Source organism: Poecilia latipinna, unplaced genomic scaffold (genome assembly GCF_001443285.1).
Source record: "Poecilia latipinna isolate Pla-1442-1.1 unplaced genomic scaffold, P_latipinna-1.0 Scaffold268, whole genome shotgun sequence".
In the NCBI taxonomy this organism is placed as follows: domain Eukaryota; kingdom Metazoa; phylum Chordata; class Actinopteri; order Cyprinodontiformes; family Poeciliidae; genus Poecilia; species Poecilia latipinna.
Window position 1 is genome coordinate 22,574 of NW_015112884.1, and position 17,508 is coordinate 40,081.

The window sequence follows — 17,508 nt, forward strand, 5'->3', positions numbered from 1 at the left end:
TATATATATATATATATATATAGTTCAATGTGTGTTTACATTGTTAGAATAAAAGAATAAACGAGAAGTTTTTTCTTTGACTTTATTCACAGAATGTACAAGAATAGTGAATACCAAGCTTAAATCTCTTCACAAAACGGAGTTTAACTGAAATAGGTCAGAATGAAACAGGATCTGCTATTATACACGTCAGTTTATCAGTAATAATATGAAAAATATTATCAAAAAACAAACTTACATTTAAAAAATGTAAAATATCAGTTTTGATATTTTTTAAAGTGAGGGATTTATTTATTTATTATTATTTTTTTTATTTTTTATTTTATTTTTTTTTTCCATTTGTGAGCAGGAAATGTATTTTTTGAAAGTTAGGGTAAATCTTGCCAGAAACATCCGGGCACACCAGCAAAAGCTTAGCAATATCCAAAACCTATTGTCATTGAGTTTAAGTAATTTATAAAATGCAGTTCCTTAAAACAATAAACATCTCTACATTGTAATTCTTGCCTTTTGGGCCACGTGTTTAAGTCTATATAAAACTGTGAAACAGTAATGGAAGCCTTAAATATTCAGGAAGACTTCTTTGTTCCGCTCCTGGCATTTTGCTGCAGGATAATAAACTCCAGAATAAGTTTGGCTGTCCGACATGGCTTCTCCATCACCACAGAGTGACCACAGTTGTCCAGCAAGTCCACTTTGCATCCAGGCACCAATTCAGCAATGACTGTAGCTCCAGAGACATCCACCACCTGGACATATATGCAAGACTTTAATATATTCTTCACACTTTTTCACTGTGATTTCAGAAGGGATACTTGTGGCACAATCTTTAAAAGCTTTTAGGTTTGACAGCACATGCACCTTACGTATCTAAAGAGATTTTGCAAAATGATCGAACATCATAGTTACCTGATCTTGTTTGCCCCAAATCACTTGTAAAGGTGAGGTTATGAGGTGCAAATGTTCCTGTAAGGCATATCTTGATTTCTCACCGATGATCTCCATAAACACTAATAAAAAACCCCCCAAAAAAGCCCTTTTTTATTTATTTGTTCAATATATACTAAAACATAAAAAGAAAAAACAATGAACTAACCTTCTTCATAAAATGCGTTATGAGGTTCTCGCACATCAACCAGTCCCTGAAGAATCTAAAAAATATATATATAACAAAGCCTTGAAAATCCTCAGAATGTGACAATTGTTTCATGGTCAGCACCCATTATTAGTTTAGAGTTAAATTCATTTTTCATGACTGACCTGCTGAGGAATTTTAAAGCGAATGTGAGAACAGAGTCTGAACATGTCCTCCATCTCATCTGGTGTAGTTGGGATCAGCGGGATGTTCAGTGTGAAGTTGCTGTGTTCCAGATCTTGAAGGTGATTGTCAAATTTGGTCTCACATGGATGTCTGATTCCTGAAAGATGAACCCAGAGTCTTAATGATTAGAAATGTGCCTTTTCATATTTGGTAACATTACAACAACAAAGTTTGAGTGTATTTTTCTCAGATCGCATGTGATAAAGCAACATAGTGCACTACTTTAAGGTGGATGGGAAGCGATGTGTGGTTTCCAAATTTACAAAGAAAAGCCAAATATTGTAAAATTTTGAAAAGTTCATGTTCAGACCCCTGATCTAATATCTTGTTGAGCCTTCTTTTGCTACAGTTACAGTTCTGAGTCATCTTGGATGTCCCTTTACAATCTATGTGCATCTAGTCTGAAATTTTTGTCCTTTTTTTTTTAAATAGCCCAAACCCTGTCAGACTGTGAACATATTTTTTTCAAGTTTTCAACATGCTTTGACCTAAACCATTCCTTTGCTGCTCTGTTCTGCTCTAGCTGGATGTTTAGGATTGATTGAAGTTTAATATCCACCCTGGCCTCAAGACCTTTGCAGCCTTAAACGAGTTTTCTTCCAGAATTGTCCAGTATTTTTCTCTTAATACAGGGCAAATTAAAAAGCACAGAACACAATTTTTTCCCCCTTATTCCTCCTTTATGCCTTGTGGCATTGGAGACATTTGATTCAAGAAGTCAATAAACTACCATAAAGACAAGATTTGCGAAGTGAGAAAAATGCTTATCCAGTCCACAGATTCTCCCAAATGAGCTGTGGGTGTCTGCACGTTTTCGAGAGTGACCATGATTGGTTTGCACGTTTGTCATACTTTTTTTTTTTTTTTTTCAAAACAACACTGTTAGATGATCAAAGGATGGGACACTTGTTTTATAACCTTTACATTTCTCCACAACTTTCTCCCTGAGCTGTCTGTTGTGTTCCTTGGTGCTTGGTTGTCACGATGCTGTTTGTTCGCTGATGTAAAACACCTGCACTTATAACAAGGATAAAATCACACACATTAGGATATCTAAGTTACTTGCAAAGACAGTTGGTTGCAATCATAAACAATTTTTGGAATCCATGCATCATTTTCCTCCGTTTGTCTTGGTTTGTCATATACAATTCAAATAAAATAGACTGAGTGTGTGGTTGTAACATGACAAAATGTGGAAAAGTTCAGGAATTGTGCACTATGACTGACCATCGGGACAGATGAGAGTCATGCTGCAGATTTCCGAGGGATGGCAGGCTGCATAAACCCCAGCAACATTTCCCCCCATGGAGGTTCCCACCAGATGGAACGCTTTTCTGTTTAAGTGAATGCTTCCTACAAACTAAGAAGCATGAGAGATATTAAACTATTTGGGGAACTAACAAATATTCTCATACAAGATATTTTCAAAGACCTTTCCTCAGAGTACCTGATGGATCCGTCTGACCTGCCCCTGAACAGAGTAATCCTCAGCGTTGGTGCGTGTCGTCCCCTCGTGGCCAGGCATGTCCACGCACACAATGTGCAGGTGCTTTGGTAAATACTGCAACAACAAAAAAAGAAAAAAATAATGAGAAAGTAGAACGCCTAAAAAATCCAGTTTTTCATTAATTGTGTATACTTTCTGTGTTTAACTATGGTGGCTTGTTCCATTAGTTTTTTCAGTAATTTCTAGTTTGTCCAACCTTGACAACAGTCAGCCACATGTCTTTGTGAGCAGAGAAGCCGTGAAGCATCAGGATGGAGGGTCTCATCCCAGGTTTTCCTCTGTAGGAATAGCAGAAGCGATAACCTCCACAGTCTGCATAGCGAACCTGCAGGCCCAAAGTCCTTCTCCAGTACCTAAACACAAGCACAAATATTGGATGGCAGTATTACCTGGAGCTCTTTGGAGGATGCCTACCCGCTGTTTGCAGTTTTATCTATTTATAATGACAAGTTTTAGAGGAGAAACTCAGATCAGGAGATCTTCTGTCAATGACGGGAGTTGGCAAAATCCTGAGTTTTGACTTACACATTTTTAGACATGAGTACATGTCTATTTAGATTCTAAAAAAAATTCAGACGTTTTAGTGTGTAAACATTTTCAGGTATGCTGCAGTATGACAGCTGCAACCGAGAATAACAACTTTGCATGCTTTGTGAGGGACTGCACTGACTTTTAAATGTAGATACATTTCTGCATCTCCACGGCGCTGATCATACAATAACTGGTCCTATGTGGTGTGTTCTTCTCATAAACGCTGTCTTGCAGTGTTGTCTTTACATGCTGAACTGTTTTCATTTGTGGCTCCTCAATTCACAGTTTGCTGTCAGAGCAGAATTATTCCCCTCATTTAAGAGCTGGTTAATACTTATCCCAATAGTGATCTTGAAATTGATCTTATCTATAAGCCTGGACAGCTGTAAAGTAGTGAATAACTCTTGTTTCATAAAGATAACGAGACATTCATTGATACATAAGTGAAGCGTCTCCTTGCATATTCAATACACACAATTTGCTCCCTGTTTACATGCTGCATCTGGACTATCAATTACAAAGACCTATCAGCGTTTTAGTGACAATGTAATGTAGCTTGGAAAGTTCTCGGATGCTTTATATTGCCTGGAATAGAGTGATATGTCAATAATGTAATTAAAAATTAAATTAAACTTAAAGGATGGTTGGGTGAGACATTTACAACACTGGCACCCATTATTCAATTCAATTCAGAAATACTTTATTGATCCCAAAGGGAAATTAAATTCAGTGTTACTGATGTTATAGCAAGCTGCTTTACCAGTAATACACTTTAATGAGTACAGATGGCCAAAGAAGGAAGGAAGCCAGAAAAGCCAGGATGGGAATAGCCAGTGTTGCTCCAGCAATGAAGAACAGGTTCACTACGTCCAGTTCAGCTGCCATGGCTGCCCTAAAAATCCAGAAAACTGACGGAAAGGGACAGTGTTTAATAAACACAGAGGAAACGGTCTGCTCTGTATCATGCATTTTCCAAAAGGCAACAGACTTACTTTTCATGAAATATCTTGCTCTTTCTTTCCTCGGTCACATGAAAGCACATGGAAAAACTGTTTCGGTCCTGCTGCTGTCTTAGGTCTGAAACGTCTGTGACCGGAGTTTCAAATAAAATGTCACAGAGCAGCATGCTGTTAGCTTTGTCAAATTATGTTTGCTCTGGTGAAACTCATTGATTATCACTCATCATTAGGGGAAACAGGGCCACAACATGATTCAGTCAATCTTTTAAAGTGAAAGCACCGCCTCCAGTTTGCCTCTGTCTGACCACAGGAAGTGCAAAGTATGTTTACAATTAAAATTTAAAGAAACCTGCATTAAAGGCTTTTCAAAGGAGTGTTGTACTTCATTTCTATGGACAGGATATCAGTCAAAATATATTTATATGGGAAATGTAAAATCACATTTCCATTCATAAGAATACAAAAAAATAGCAAAAAAGCAATGTAAACACAACACAGTACACCCGAAATTAAATAAATTAATCCAACTGACTTACAGTTTTCAGAACCTAACATATGTTAGCATTATGTTTTACCCATTATGTAGTGTAACTAAAAAACACATCCAACAGGAAAATGTGTTGCCATTATGAATACTTTTTTTTTTTTTTTTTTTACTAAATCATCTAATCTTCAAAGGAAAGCTGAAGGACATTATATTATTACTAGCCTGATGCTACATAACAGTGCAAATAGAATTTCATAAGTCATAGTTTTTATTAAAAAAAAAAAAAAACAAAAAAAAAAACAACTAATTTGTACATTTAATAAAATAACGTACAAATTATTTTTTGACCCTGTAGAAACTAGCTCAAGCACTTTGTGGTCAGTTTTTAAAATCAGTTTAGTAATTCATTCTGAAGTCCAATATTTACCACTGGGTGTCATGATCGAGGCGGACTGAAACGTGGCCCTGTGTATTTGCAGTAGATGGGTTTGATGGCTTTTTGCACCGAGAGGCACTGAAGATGATGCAGCATTTCTTCTGTTTCGGGTGGTTGATCATCTGAGAGGAGCCTTGGCAGACATTTGATGCATCTGTTTACTTTATTTCAGATTTTTCCAGCAGACGATATGATAGACAGGGTTTCTCTGAAGGGAAAAGTACAACAAATCGCTTCTGAGCTGATGATGACTCAGCAGAAGAAGCCGGATCAGTAGAAACTTGTCATCGCATCCGCCATATTGTGAGTGGCAAGTTCACTTTGGAAGAGAACACTGGTGTTGTAATAGAAAATAATAGAAAATGAGCACTAAAATTTATGTTCACATTTATGTATAAAATAAAATATGTTCTTTCAGAACTACAATGGCGCTCTTTAAATAGAATGCATAAGTCAGAAAAACAAACAAAATCACCTCAAAATTTATTTAAATGTGGCTTAATTTACTCTTGAGAATGTATCACCCCACTGAATGCTTTACTCAGTGAAGTATTAGTTATAAAACATAAAAATATTTAGTTCAGTTAACTTGATTTTCCAGAAAGAAGTATTGGTAAAACCTTTTTTTAGTTATTTTAATGTCAACACATATGAATGATCACATTTTCTTAACATTTATTCAAACATAATGTAAAATTACTAAACAAATCATGAAGGCAGGTTCTTCTCAAACCTCGAGACAGATTTTTTTTTCTTCATATTTTAAACCCTTCACAATTTTTTATGGTAATTCTCAGGTTGAGATTTATAACATTTAGAATATTGTCTTTTTTATCATTAAAACGGCTGAATTACGTTCCAACACACAAGATCCTATGTTTTGTTGTAATTCTGCTATTTGAGAGATTATTTTAAGTTCTGTGTCTGATAAGAGGGGGTAGAAATGCAAAGCAACAAATGATTGCATAGCTAAAACCTACTGAATGCAGTGTAGAACTGTCACTCTGCTTCATCTCTCCTCCGCCACAGATGACCTACATACAAAGTAGAGCAGAAGAAATGGGCATGTTAACTGTGCAGAGCGGCTCACTGTGTGCGGCAACGCTTCTTATATTTTGGTCTATATAGGACGAAGGGCGCTGGCCTAAATCTACGAGTCGCATCCACTGTTGTGTCTATATTCTCATAAACATATTGTGCTGCTTGTCATGTTGTATCCTGAGAGGGGTTTGTGCCTCTCAGGATACAACAGAAAGCCAACAGAACAGAAATGTCAGGGCCAACGCAAGCAAAACGTCCAATTAGCCAACATAATGTTGGGAAATATGCTGCGTCCTCCCTCACACAGGAAAAGGCAAAGGGTCAAACTGCCTGAAGGGAGGGACAACTCTGACTGGTCATAAGCTATTGACAGAAAGGTCAGCTCTGCCAACGTTGGATTAGTGGATAGACTGGGAATGTTAGTCATCAGGAATGACCAGTAACATTTGCTGGAAGATTAACCGCACAGCTAGAAATAAAAAGTGGGAGGGGAGATTTTTTACATTTGTCCACAGCTTTCACACAGAGTCAGATGATCAAAATATTCTTGTGCCACACCCTCGCTCCCTTAAAGAGATAAACCAGCCATTCATCCAGTTCCATGAAAGGCGGGAATTCACATATCCTGAAAACTTTAAGATTCTTAGATCAACTTGCTTTGGGTGAATATTTCAGAGTATTCTTCTGTTCCTATTTACTAATGGGGATCCATGGACAATTCATTTGCACTATGGAACTGTAATAAGACTCATTAACACATTATGAAACACTAGTGTAAAGTACGCAGTATTGTGCATCTAGAAATGCTAACCTCTGACATTAAACACTGGAAAAGGTTTTACCAAATCTGTTAAAAGTAGTAATGCTGCTTATTGGGGAACAATGGTGTAAGAGAGTGTGCTAAATGGCAGTGAATTAAGAAAGGGATATAATGCCTTATTAAAAATAGACACTCAATGGATGCTGGACTTCTTTGGTCATTGGCTTGACTTCTTTGGTCAAGAAGTGACCAAAGAAGGATGTAACTTTTTAGATTAGCGTCAATAGCCAGTTTGCATCCATCCTTTTATTTAAAGGTCTTATTCAAGAACTTTATAGAACGAAGAGCAAGGAACTGAGAGGATAGGTCAGGTAAAAGTTGCGAGGAATCTTAAAGGAGGGCAAAGTTATAAAACAAGATCCATATTTTTGAACATATTATGAAGCACATTTCTTCAACAAAAATGGAAAGAGTATGTCAGAGCAGCAAACCTGCCAAAACCTGGCTGTCCATGTGAGCATCAATCAGAGAATCATGCAAGAAGTCCATAGTAACTTTGGAGGAGCTTTGGAAATCCACAGTGCAGGGAGGCCAATCTGTCTACATGACAAACACTTACCAGTAAATCCACAAATCTGGCAAGAAGAAAGCTGTTGTTGACAGATCAATTTACCAGTCCAATTTACAATTTAGCTATGAAGGACACAAACCAAATATCTGTAAGTAGTTTCTCTGGCCAGAAGAGAGGAAAGTGAACACCTTTGGGCAACATTATGTGTAGCCAAAAACTGCATTGCTGAACAAACCATCTCCAGTGTGAAACATGGTGGTGGCAGCATTATGCTGTGGAGATCAGCAGATACAGGAAAGACCATCAGAGTTCATGTGGAGATCAATGGAGCTAAATAATCCTGGAAGAAAATCTTTTAGAGCAATGGTGTCCAAAGTGCAGGGAGCCGATTGCAGTTCAGTGGTGACACAAAGTTTGCTTTCCAATAACGTACTGTGCTGGTTTTTCAAATGAGTGAGGCACATCAGTAGAATGTATTTCTCTTTTATTAACTCAGTTTTTTTCATATTTTAATACCATGCTAGGTAGGGTCAGATATTTCAAAAGTGTTTTGGAAAAAAGTAGTGGGCCATATCCCATTTTTATTGCATAGAACAGACTTTTATTTATAGACTAATCAGAAAATAATCAATCCCCCAAAGTAAAAAAAAAACAGTATTCTCTTTTTTTTTTTTTTTTTTTTTTTTGCAAAGGCGCACAGCTATATGTTTAAAATCTATATTGATGTACAAATTCATTTTATACAGAAATCAGTCTCCACTGGTCATTTTATAAAGAGCTTAAGTATTTAGTAATAGCAAGTAACAGCACAATTCAGTTTTTCCTAATTGGGGTTAAACTTGATTACTATTCACAATCCTTAAATGGAAAGCAGAACATTTGCAGGAAAGAAACTGACCCAAGAAAAAAAGTGACTCAAAACTCAAGTTGCTGCAGTTGTGTTTAATGATGCCCTCTGAAACAAAAAATGTAACCAAATACGGTTCGTCTAAACTCTGCCTCTGGTCCTGCAAACACATCCAACACCATCAACCAACGTTTCCTTCAGTGTGCACTCCGTTAGGGGATGTTATTGTGACAACTTTATTATTCTGACAATAACAAAAAATGTGCTATGAGTAGAGAAACTCAAAGTGATTGACCTTAAACATAATTAAAGATACCTAAGTAGAATTAGATAAGCATGGTTTAAGTTTTACATTCATTAACAGATAATCCTATGAGTCAAAATAGTAAACTTGACACGGTCCAACTAAATTCCCATCATTACACACATAAAAACTCACATTCTTTTAGAAACATCACTTCCATCTAAAATAAAGCATCTTAGCAAGAAAAACTGTTAAATATGAGCCCACCTGATTACCGGAACAGATATGTAAAGGGGGCAAGTTTTGAACAAATCAAATAAGGATAAACCTCTACGTGTGTTTGTTTGGATAGTTTGCCCTCAGGTCCTGAAGAGCAACGCGGCCGTCACAGCTGTAAGAGCCACAGCAACCACTGGCCCCCAGATCATCCACGGCTTCTGCGGGGAGCAGCAACACAGAAAAAATAAAAATAAACTGAACATGACCAAATGACACCTCCCGTCAGAGGATCACCGATGTTCACACAGAGGGAGTTTGCGACTGAGATCAAGACGAAACACAGCTGATGGAAGTAGCAAATTAAGGACAAGCTCTTTAGGATAAAAATAAGCGTCATCACAGCCAACTGGGAGAAACAGTTGTTAAGCGTTAGCCATTCAGACAGAACAAACAGATGACAGATGTTGAAAGCTGCATGATTAGAGAGGTTAAGATTTCTTAGACGACAGTTTTGCCCCCCCCCCGAAGAGAGCGTTCTGGGAAAGCGGGAAAAACCCAATTAATTCATGCAATGATTGAAACTACACTGATGAAGATGACAGATGTAGGCCGGCTCGGCAGGAGTAATGTGTACCTTGCTACCACATTGCGCCGAAGCACCAAAACAGCAAAGCCAGGATAAGGCCGATGACTATGGCTTGAACAGGCAGCAAAAGTGGCGTCTACAGAAGGGAAGGGATATTATAGTAATCAACGGCAACGGGACAGACGTCTGTGGGTGTTTAGCTTTCTTTGAAAATGTGTCACTCAATCACCCTGTCTGTAACTGGTGGTTTTTACAGTTGTTTGGGTCATAAGAATCTGCCAGTGTTCAGCATTCCTCACACAGACAGATAAGAAAACAGCTGACAGCACAATCCAAGGACTGACTTCTAAAGACTCATTGGTATGTGGGTCAATTTTTCCCATTTGCTGTTTGTTTTTTTTTGCCCAAAGCTGGCTGTCCTTAGCATTGTAAAGGAGTTTTCCTTAAAGTTAACATTTGTCCAAACTTAAACATTCTTAAGATGCATTTTTTAGGTGGCAATATGTAGCGTTACATCAGGATTTAATTCAGAATGGACTGCTGCTAGTTGTCTCCAGCCTCAGGATATCCCCCTCAATCCCAAACTTTTTCAAACTCTTCAGAAACTCTGCAGGTTATTAAACCTAAATATGTAAATAACCCTCCTAAAAGTTCTTGGATGTGTGGAAGGGAGGATAACTGCTGAAATAATAAAGCGCAATTTGTGAATCATAAAAACGATCCACATTTTATGTCTGAAAATTAAACTAAATTGGACACGGTCACTATAATGTTGCAGCAAAGTTAAAGCAGAGCTCGTCTACAGAAAACCAACTTCACAGAAGATGTGTTAAATCATTTCTAAACTCAGTTACGGATTGTTATTTAAACACGTCTATTACATTAATGTCTTGTCAGTTACATACAGAGAGTATGACACTGACCAGGGGTCGGTACTCACGTTTGACCCTTTCTCCTGTAAATCCTTCATGCCAGCTTTGAATTCCTCCAGTTGGTCTGCCAGTGTCTGTTTCTCCTGCTCAGTCTTCTGGTATCTTTCCTTTAGGTCAGACAGCTCCATCTGAGCCTCCTCATACTGCACAAAACCAGTAAAAAACAAAAAAAAAAAATAAGAAAACTATTTTATTTTCTTCTGGGTCTCTGTTGATGGAGTAAATCTGTCCTCTTCACAAGTTTCGTCCACTTCCTACAATTAGAGCTGCTGCTGAATCTACTTTATGTTCAGCTATTCAGTGCAAGCTGAGAGTATCCGAAGCAAAAGGAGGCCCTCCGTCTCCTTTTTTCATTCAGTGACTGAAAGAGTGGAGGTTAGCAATGACTTCATCTTTGTTTTCTTCTGGGCTACAATGCCACTCCTGTCTGTTTGCTACAAAAGTGAATGATCCCAACCCTGCTAGCTGATTCCGACTGGCGGTATACAGCAGGGATCCCACAAGAAGGCAATGTGCAGGATTTCTAAACCGATTTTTATATTTACACACTTTAGGGGTTTAGGAGGAACGGTTAAAACTCGCAAAATCCCTAAACTTTTCCACATTTAACACGTAACAACCATAAATTTCAACACAATTTACAATGACGGGATGATACGCTGACTTAAAGCAACGCATAATTCTGAAGTGGAAGCAAAAGAACACAAAGTTTATGGAAGCATTTGTATTCAGCCTCTTTACTCTCATAATTGAGTGTAACTAATTGCCGTTAGAACTCCCCTCAATTTGTCAGTTTAGTCTATTTGCGTGTAATTCAATCTCAGTATAAATCCAACCATCAGAAAGCTCAGCTGTTGGAAAGTTTAAAGTCAGGTTATAAAACTTAAGTTTTGAACATTTCATGGATCATTGTTCATCTTGTGCACTCCTGTCCAAATACATCTTTTTTGGAAGAATGATAAGAAGAAAGGATTGTTGAAAGAAAGCCACATCAAACCTGGTGGAAGAAAAGATTGCCAATGTAACTGCATCAGCGGTGTTTCCAGGAAGTATTGAATCGGGGGTTTAGTGTTTTGGTGTCAATATAAAACAAGCAGCATGTTGTTTTATAAAGGGTTTTAAATAACTTGTAATTATGATGAAAGATTGTATGGTTGTTGTTTTCTTTGCTGCTTTTCATTAGGAAAACAAAGAATTAATCGACTTGATTGTGTTTAAATTGAATCCACTGCATTTATTTTACCCTTGATTCTTCTGTTTTTCATACAAATTATTATTTAGATTTTTTTAAACATTTCTTCAAAGTATAATTATTGCTCCTGTGCGAAAAGTCAGAAATGTAATCTTGGGTGACTTTGATGCTGACAATTCACTTGCATTAATAAGCAAACCTCTCCTGCGTGCTGAGAGGGAACGAAGGAAATGTCATGAATAGTTAAAGTCCCTGTCAGCATTGTGGCTGTAAAGCAGTGTGGTCAGCAGCACATCACACGCAGCTGCAGTACTGCACACTGCAAATGTCAGAAAACTAGAATAACCAAAGTTCCAGGTTTCATTAGATTTTCTACTTCCTGAGATCAGAATTAGTAAAATGCATCGAGACAAGATAGGATTCAAATGTTAACTCTGACGTAGAAACCCTGAGACCTTGACATGAATGTACCTCTTTCTGCAGAGACTTGCTGCGGCTTTCTGCCTCATCCAGCTGGGTTTGCAGCTTGGAGTTATCCTGCTGGTGCTGAAGTTGTACGGCCACCAGGTTCCTCTCCAGCTCTTGCTGGGATTCCTCCAGGACTTTGAGTTTGTTATTCAGGTCAGTATTCTGGTCACGCAAACTACCAATAACCGAAAAAAAAAAAAAAAAACAACAAAATTAGGAGGAAACCAGAAAAAACTGTGCTTAGTTTATTATGTAGTTTAATATTGTAAATAGGCCACATATGAGGGGGTAAAGCTACACCTTATGTAGATCAGTGTACTGACCTGACAAGGTCCTGCTCCAGCTGCTGCTGTTTCTGCAGCAATGCCTCTTTATCACTGTGCAGTGCTGCACATTGACTCTGCACACTGGCCTTTTCTTTCTGGTGGGCCTTAAAGATCTCGTCCTTCTCTGCCCTCAGAGAGGCACACTCACTTTGCAGACTGTTCTTTTCTTTCTGGTGCTTATTCACCATGTCCTGTTTGTCGGATCGCAGGACGGAGCACTCTTTCTGCAGACCGTTACACTCCATCTGCATAGACTGCAGCTCATTGGCTGCAACGAGAAAGTGGTTGATTTAATAGTGCAGTGTCGGAGCAGATGGTTTGCTTTCAGTCTACATTCAGATATTCTAAAAGCACGGTTTCGATAAGTTGGGGAAATTAATCAAAGAGTTAATTTCTTTCAGCAACTCCATTTAAAATGCTGAGCATTGTTTATTTAATTTTTTGCCTTTTTGGTGTTTAGGTATTCATATTCCAGTCTTCCAATAACACAAAGCTATCAAGTGATATTTTCAAATTTCCAGTCAACTTTAAACATTTTTTTAACTCAAAAACATGGCGGCCGTCTGGATGACTGCCCTAGCAAGAAACCCTGAAGTAGAGCCAAAAAAAATAAAATAAAATAGAATATTATGAATAAGTTGAATATTTTCACTATTAGATATTTTTTACATTAATATCATCAGCTAACAAATAAATTATTAAAATATGTCACTCTGTGTGTTAATAATCTTTATATGTTGAAACGTTTTACAGCTTAAATTTAATTGCTTAAATAAATGAAGTTTTTGGTGATATTCTAATTTATTAAAACGGACATATATAACCCAAGTTTGAGCAGTTTGGAGACCATCTCCAGTATACAAATTTAGTCTTAAAGCAACAGAACTCGTATTCCAAACCACTCAGTCAGAAAGGTGCATCTGTGTAAGTGCACAATACAACGGCTTGATTTGGTTTCGAATTGCGCATTTGCGCCCTTTCTACCTTGTATCTCTGCTGTTTTCTGCCACTGCTTGCTTTGCTGCTCCAGATCACGTCGCAGGCCCTCAATCTCCCGCTCGTATTTGCTGGCAGTCTGACGCCACTTGTCCAGGTCCTTGGAAGCAGTTGCCAGGTTAGACTGGACGGCAGTGACATCGCGGTCCCGCTCTGCAGAGGCCGCCTCCAGGGCCCGTTTCAGTGACTTCATCTCATTTTGTGCTCTTTGCAGCTCGTCATGTGAACCGGAGGAGACATTTATCTGCTCCCTTAGAACATCCACCTCGTCCTGGAGCTGCTGCAGCTGGCCTGTCCAAACCCAGATCAGTGTATAGATAAAAAGAGGTGGCTTTTAATGACTCCTTAAAGAAAGAAGGTATTTCCAGTCTATAAATGAAGAAAAAATGTACCTTGGAGAAGTTTAATCTGTTTGGAAGATTGCTCGGCTTGTTGTTTATGCCCTTTCCTCTCTTCTTCCAGAACACCTTTAAAATACAAAAGCATATTTGTAGCTTGCTGTATGTGTAAGCATGAAAGCACTGAGAATCTAAACAGCTGAAATGTTTACAGCATGTTATATTACTACGATATTACCTTGTAGCTCCATGCATTTCTGCTTCTCTGTGTTGGCTATCTCCCGGGCCTCTCGAAGCTCATCATTCAAGCGCTGAATCATTTTCTCGGATTCACCAGAAGAACCCATGTTGGACTTGGTCAGATCATCTAATAATGACCGAAAAAATGTTATAAAATCTCAACTGGTGCCTGAACAGAACACCTAAAAAGTTAAAGAGCCTCATATGGAGGATGTAGACTACTGCAGGCTTACAAACACTTATCAGCATGAATGCCATGTTAAATTTGCAGCTGATCAGTTTTGAACTGTGCTTTATTAGATTAAAGGACTAATGTCCCAGCAAGATCTGGAGAAGCTCGTCCATGCATTTATCTTTAATCACATTGATTACTGCAACAGCGTCTTCAGTTTCTGGGCTCCACTAATCTGGATCATAACTACAAAACTGCCAAAACACCGAGTTCCCTTAAATCAAGGATAAAAATCCACCTGTTTACAGATGCTTTTGATTCATAATAACTGGAAAATTGATCAATATATTTAATGCACATGTGCTTGAAAATTCTGATGGTGGCATTTGACAAAGTGTAATGTTTATAGTTTGTTTCGTAATCGGTTACTGTGTTATGTGTAAAGCACTTTGAATTGCCTTGTTGGTGAAATGTGCGACAGCATTAAACTTGACTTCCCAAGTAAGTTCCCTTAGCAAGTTGCATCTGGACTATGTGTTTTCTTGGCACAGAGCTGGCACAGTTGGGTGGCCAGGTCACCCAAATTCCACTTTTTTCATCCTTCCGGCTTCAGTGATTTTATTACGTGGTGAACATAAAATATTTGCTGTAGCAATTTTAGTCAAACTTGAAGTCGTCAACTTTGGACAACAAACTTATTCCTTGGTCACAACTCTCTAAGTCTAAACTGGCTGAAACTGGATGAAACCTGTGGTTGCTGACTTGTTGCTGAACGCTATAAGCTCAGGGAGACAGTTTGGTTCAGGCAGTGAGTACTTGGACTAGTGGTCGTTCCCAGGGCAAGAATTTTCAATGCTTCTAACCTCAACACTGTTGATAATCCACTCTTACAAAAATGTCTTTGCCAGAGGCGAATTAATTTAGATGAACTTTACCTAGAAAAATGGTCAAAAACCTGAAGTATGAAAGAAGTTATTCATGGTAACAAATATCCTGTGGTTTCAGGGTCGATGATGCTATGGCAGATTTAAACCAATTGTAGCGAACTTGTATGTATAACGTCAAACCTTGTGGATCTTGGTCAGTTTTTTGTTGCAGTGAACAGTTCAAATCAATCATTAAAAGCTTAATATGATGTCCAAGTCCGACAGAATTTAGATAAGATTTTGTGATGAGAAGTGAGTTTCCATAAAAATACAAGAGCAGAAGATCTGACTACGTTAATTCAGCTGCAGGCCCAAATAGTTAACCAGGCCTGCTAGATGATTTCCCAAGATATTGAAATAGGCCTGTTACATAAACTAATTACTCATCCAGAAATAGGCACAACTGTAGCGATCTGCATTTTCTGTCCAAGCTTCAAAACCAAACTGTCCATCACCCCAGCATCATACCACTCTCTGGCACACTGACATTGTTTATTATTAGAAGCAACCTACAAACAATGCACAAAGGAAATGGACCTGCCAACGTTGCCAAGGGTCTGTTGTGTCTCCTGGGAGGGGTGGAAACAAACTCCACAAATATTTCAGCTTTGCAAATTCCCCTAATCTGCCACAGCTAAGAAAAGAGATGACCTAATCCAGCGCTGAGCGTTTGGTCGGGGCCCAAAACAAAGAGGAAGGGTCGGTCGAGCTTGCGCACCATAAATGGGTGGAAGGACTTGAAGTGCCGTGGCAAGTTACAGTTGTTCATCGATGTCCCTAAACTGGACAAGTGTGAGACAATGGCTAGCAGCTGGTGACATCCTTTGATGAAAGCACATGACCACCCAGCTGCGTGCCAGACAAAGGAGGAGAGGGCATGTTTGCATATGTATGAGCGAGAAGCAGAATGTGAGTGGGTTCCCTGTCCTGTAAGTCCACCGTTTGTGTCCGCTTCATTTGAAAGACACAGGGGGGATATTTCACACGAGAGTGCAACATGTTATCTTTAGAAACATTAGCACTTATGTCTTTTAGTGTCACAGAATGACACTTGACAAAGCAGATGTAGATTAGTCTGTGAGTAAAAATACCCGCTTGACTTCAGGGGTTTGGGGGGATGGCGAGCATCACGCTGCCTCGAGTGACGACAGAAAACAAAATGAAGGAGAAAGTCTTTTTTTAGCCCAACTGCTGAAGGCCAGAACCATCGCGGCCCATGTTTTCCTGACATCTGTTGCCTTCTGAGAGGCCGACGTAGCAAACTGAATCAGAGGTGCTCTGAATGTCCACATTATTCTCTTGGAAAGTGCTGATCAACCTGCCAGCAGTGATATTCAATTACAGCTCCAAAATGTTCTGTCTGAAGGTGTCTCTCTGAAGTGACACGGAGGACATTGTTTGCCTTGTGCTCTCTCTCTCTCTCCCTCTCTCTATAATGTGCAGTGTAGCGTTACAAATTCAACCATCATGCAAAATTGATATGCTTGGACATTCTGACATTCAGCCTGAAATTCTTGTGTCGGCCCATTATTGCCCGTTCTGCAGGCTCTTGTGCGCAGAGTAGTAGATTAATTCTCCAATACGTTGGAACAAGAGGTCGTCCTCTGAGATAAGGCCATCTTCCGCCATACGCTCTAAATCCAACTCATAGCTCCAAACTCTGATCTTACTCATGCTACCTTAGTGTTATTTTTAGCAAGGTGCGCTGTGGCATGCGAAAGATACTGCCAACTCATTCAGCTGCATTATCCATGTCCATGCTTGTTGAAATAACAAATAGCAGAGCTGAATTACCTTTAATCAATGAAACGCTGTTGAGTGGATCACTCAGCTCTTTCTGATCCATTTGCTTATCTGCCAAAAACAGGAATAAAAATGAGAACATAAATTCAAATCAAGCAGCAATGCTGACAAACAAATAACTCTTCCTGTTAATGCTGGAGATTTCTTTGAAAAAAAAAAGTGCATGCTCATCTATGACGACAGTGGTTGTTTTTAAAAGAAACAACAGCTTAAAACGTCCCTAAATGACTAGAGGACAAAATACATACAGATTAAGAGGTAAAAAGTAAAGCGCTTTGAATAATATTACCTTAGGTGATCCAGGAGCTACAGTGCTGTGTGTGCCGAGGCTACAGCAGTCCCTGACATGAAGAACTCTTCAGCAACTAACAGATTTTTTCAGACGTGAACCGGAGCAGTCCAAGCAGAAAAAGGGGTTGACTCTGACGTGACGACAGGCGTTAAACCAAACCTCCCTGCTGCATCTGGACTCAAACTAACGAGGAATTAGAACGAGGAGGATTAAAATAAATACACCGAGTGGTATCGTCCTCCTGTGCTTCTGTTCAAGCAAAATGTTAATCCTGAAACACAGGATTTCCCCCCTTGATATGCAAGTCCAAAGCT

The 17,508-nt window shown here is 38.8% G+C and overlaps 2 protein-coding genes across 3 annotated transcripts; both read right to left on the reverse strand.

Moving 5' to 3' along the window:
- Nucleotides 1-326: 326 nt before the first annotated feature.
- On the reverse strand, nucleotides 327-5,074 carry abhd6b (abhydrolase domain containing 6, acylglycerol lipase b). Its single transcript, XM_015033397.1, is given in 10 exon segments — nucleotides 327-749; nucleotides 910-1,010; nucleotides 1,097-1,151; nucleotides 1,261-1,418; nucleotides 2,549-2,681; nucleotides 2,769-2,882; nucleotides 3,025-3,181; nucleotides 4,120-4,267; nucleotides 4,352-4,373; nucleotides 4,375-5,074. Coding segments are annotated over 10 exon segments (1,179 nt in total). The 5' UTR covers nucleotides 4,486-5,074; the 3' UTR covers nucleotides 327-569.
- A 3,213-nt stretch (nucleotides 5,075-8,287) lies between these two features.
- Nucleotides 8,288-17,367, reverse strand: slmapb (sarcolemma associated protein b). Of its 2 annotated transcripts, XM_015033400.1 has the most exons (10): nucleotides 17,192-17,367; nucleotides 16,894-16,953; nucleotides 14,000-14,128; nucleotides 13,816-13,890; nucleotides 13,412-13,714; nucleotides 12,425-12,695; nucleotides 12,105-12,276; nucleotides 10,450-10,584; nucleotides 9,558-9,645; nucleotides 9,054-9,141 (listed from the first exon to the last, which is right to left on the reverse strand). In XM_015033400.1, exons 2-9 carry the CDS (start codon nucleotides 16,943-16,945, stop codon nucleotides 9,562-9,564), a joined length of 1,221 nt encoding a protein of 406 aa, XP_014888886.1. In that variant the 5' UTR covers nucleotides 16,946-16,953; nucleotides 17,192-17,367; the 3' UTR covers nucleotides 9,054-9,141; nucleotides 9,558-9,561. The 2 variants fall into 2 exon arrangements, with proteins under 2 accessions (XP_014888887.1, XP_014888886.1); XM_015033401.1 differs by lacking the exon at nucleotides 9,558-9,645 and having other exon boundaries at nucleotides 8,288-9,141; nucleotides 17,192-17,357.
- Nucleotides 17,368-17,508: the final 141 nt, after the last annotated feature.

Coding starts and splice junctions, on each gene's coding strand:
- slmapb (XM_015033400.1), bottom strand. CDS start 16,945: ATGGATCAGAAAGAGCTGAGTGATCCACTCAACAGCGTTTCATTGATT. Junction 13,715..13,815: donor ACAGATTAAACTTCTCCAAG/GTACATTTTTTC, acceptor GGGTTTGGACAG/GCCAGCTGCAGCAGCTCCAG. Junction 9,646..10,449: donor TACAGGAGAAAGGGTCAAAC/GTGAGTACCGAC, acceptor TCCCTTCTGTAG/ACGCCACTTTTGCTGCCTGT.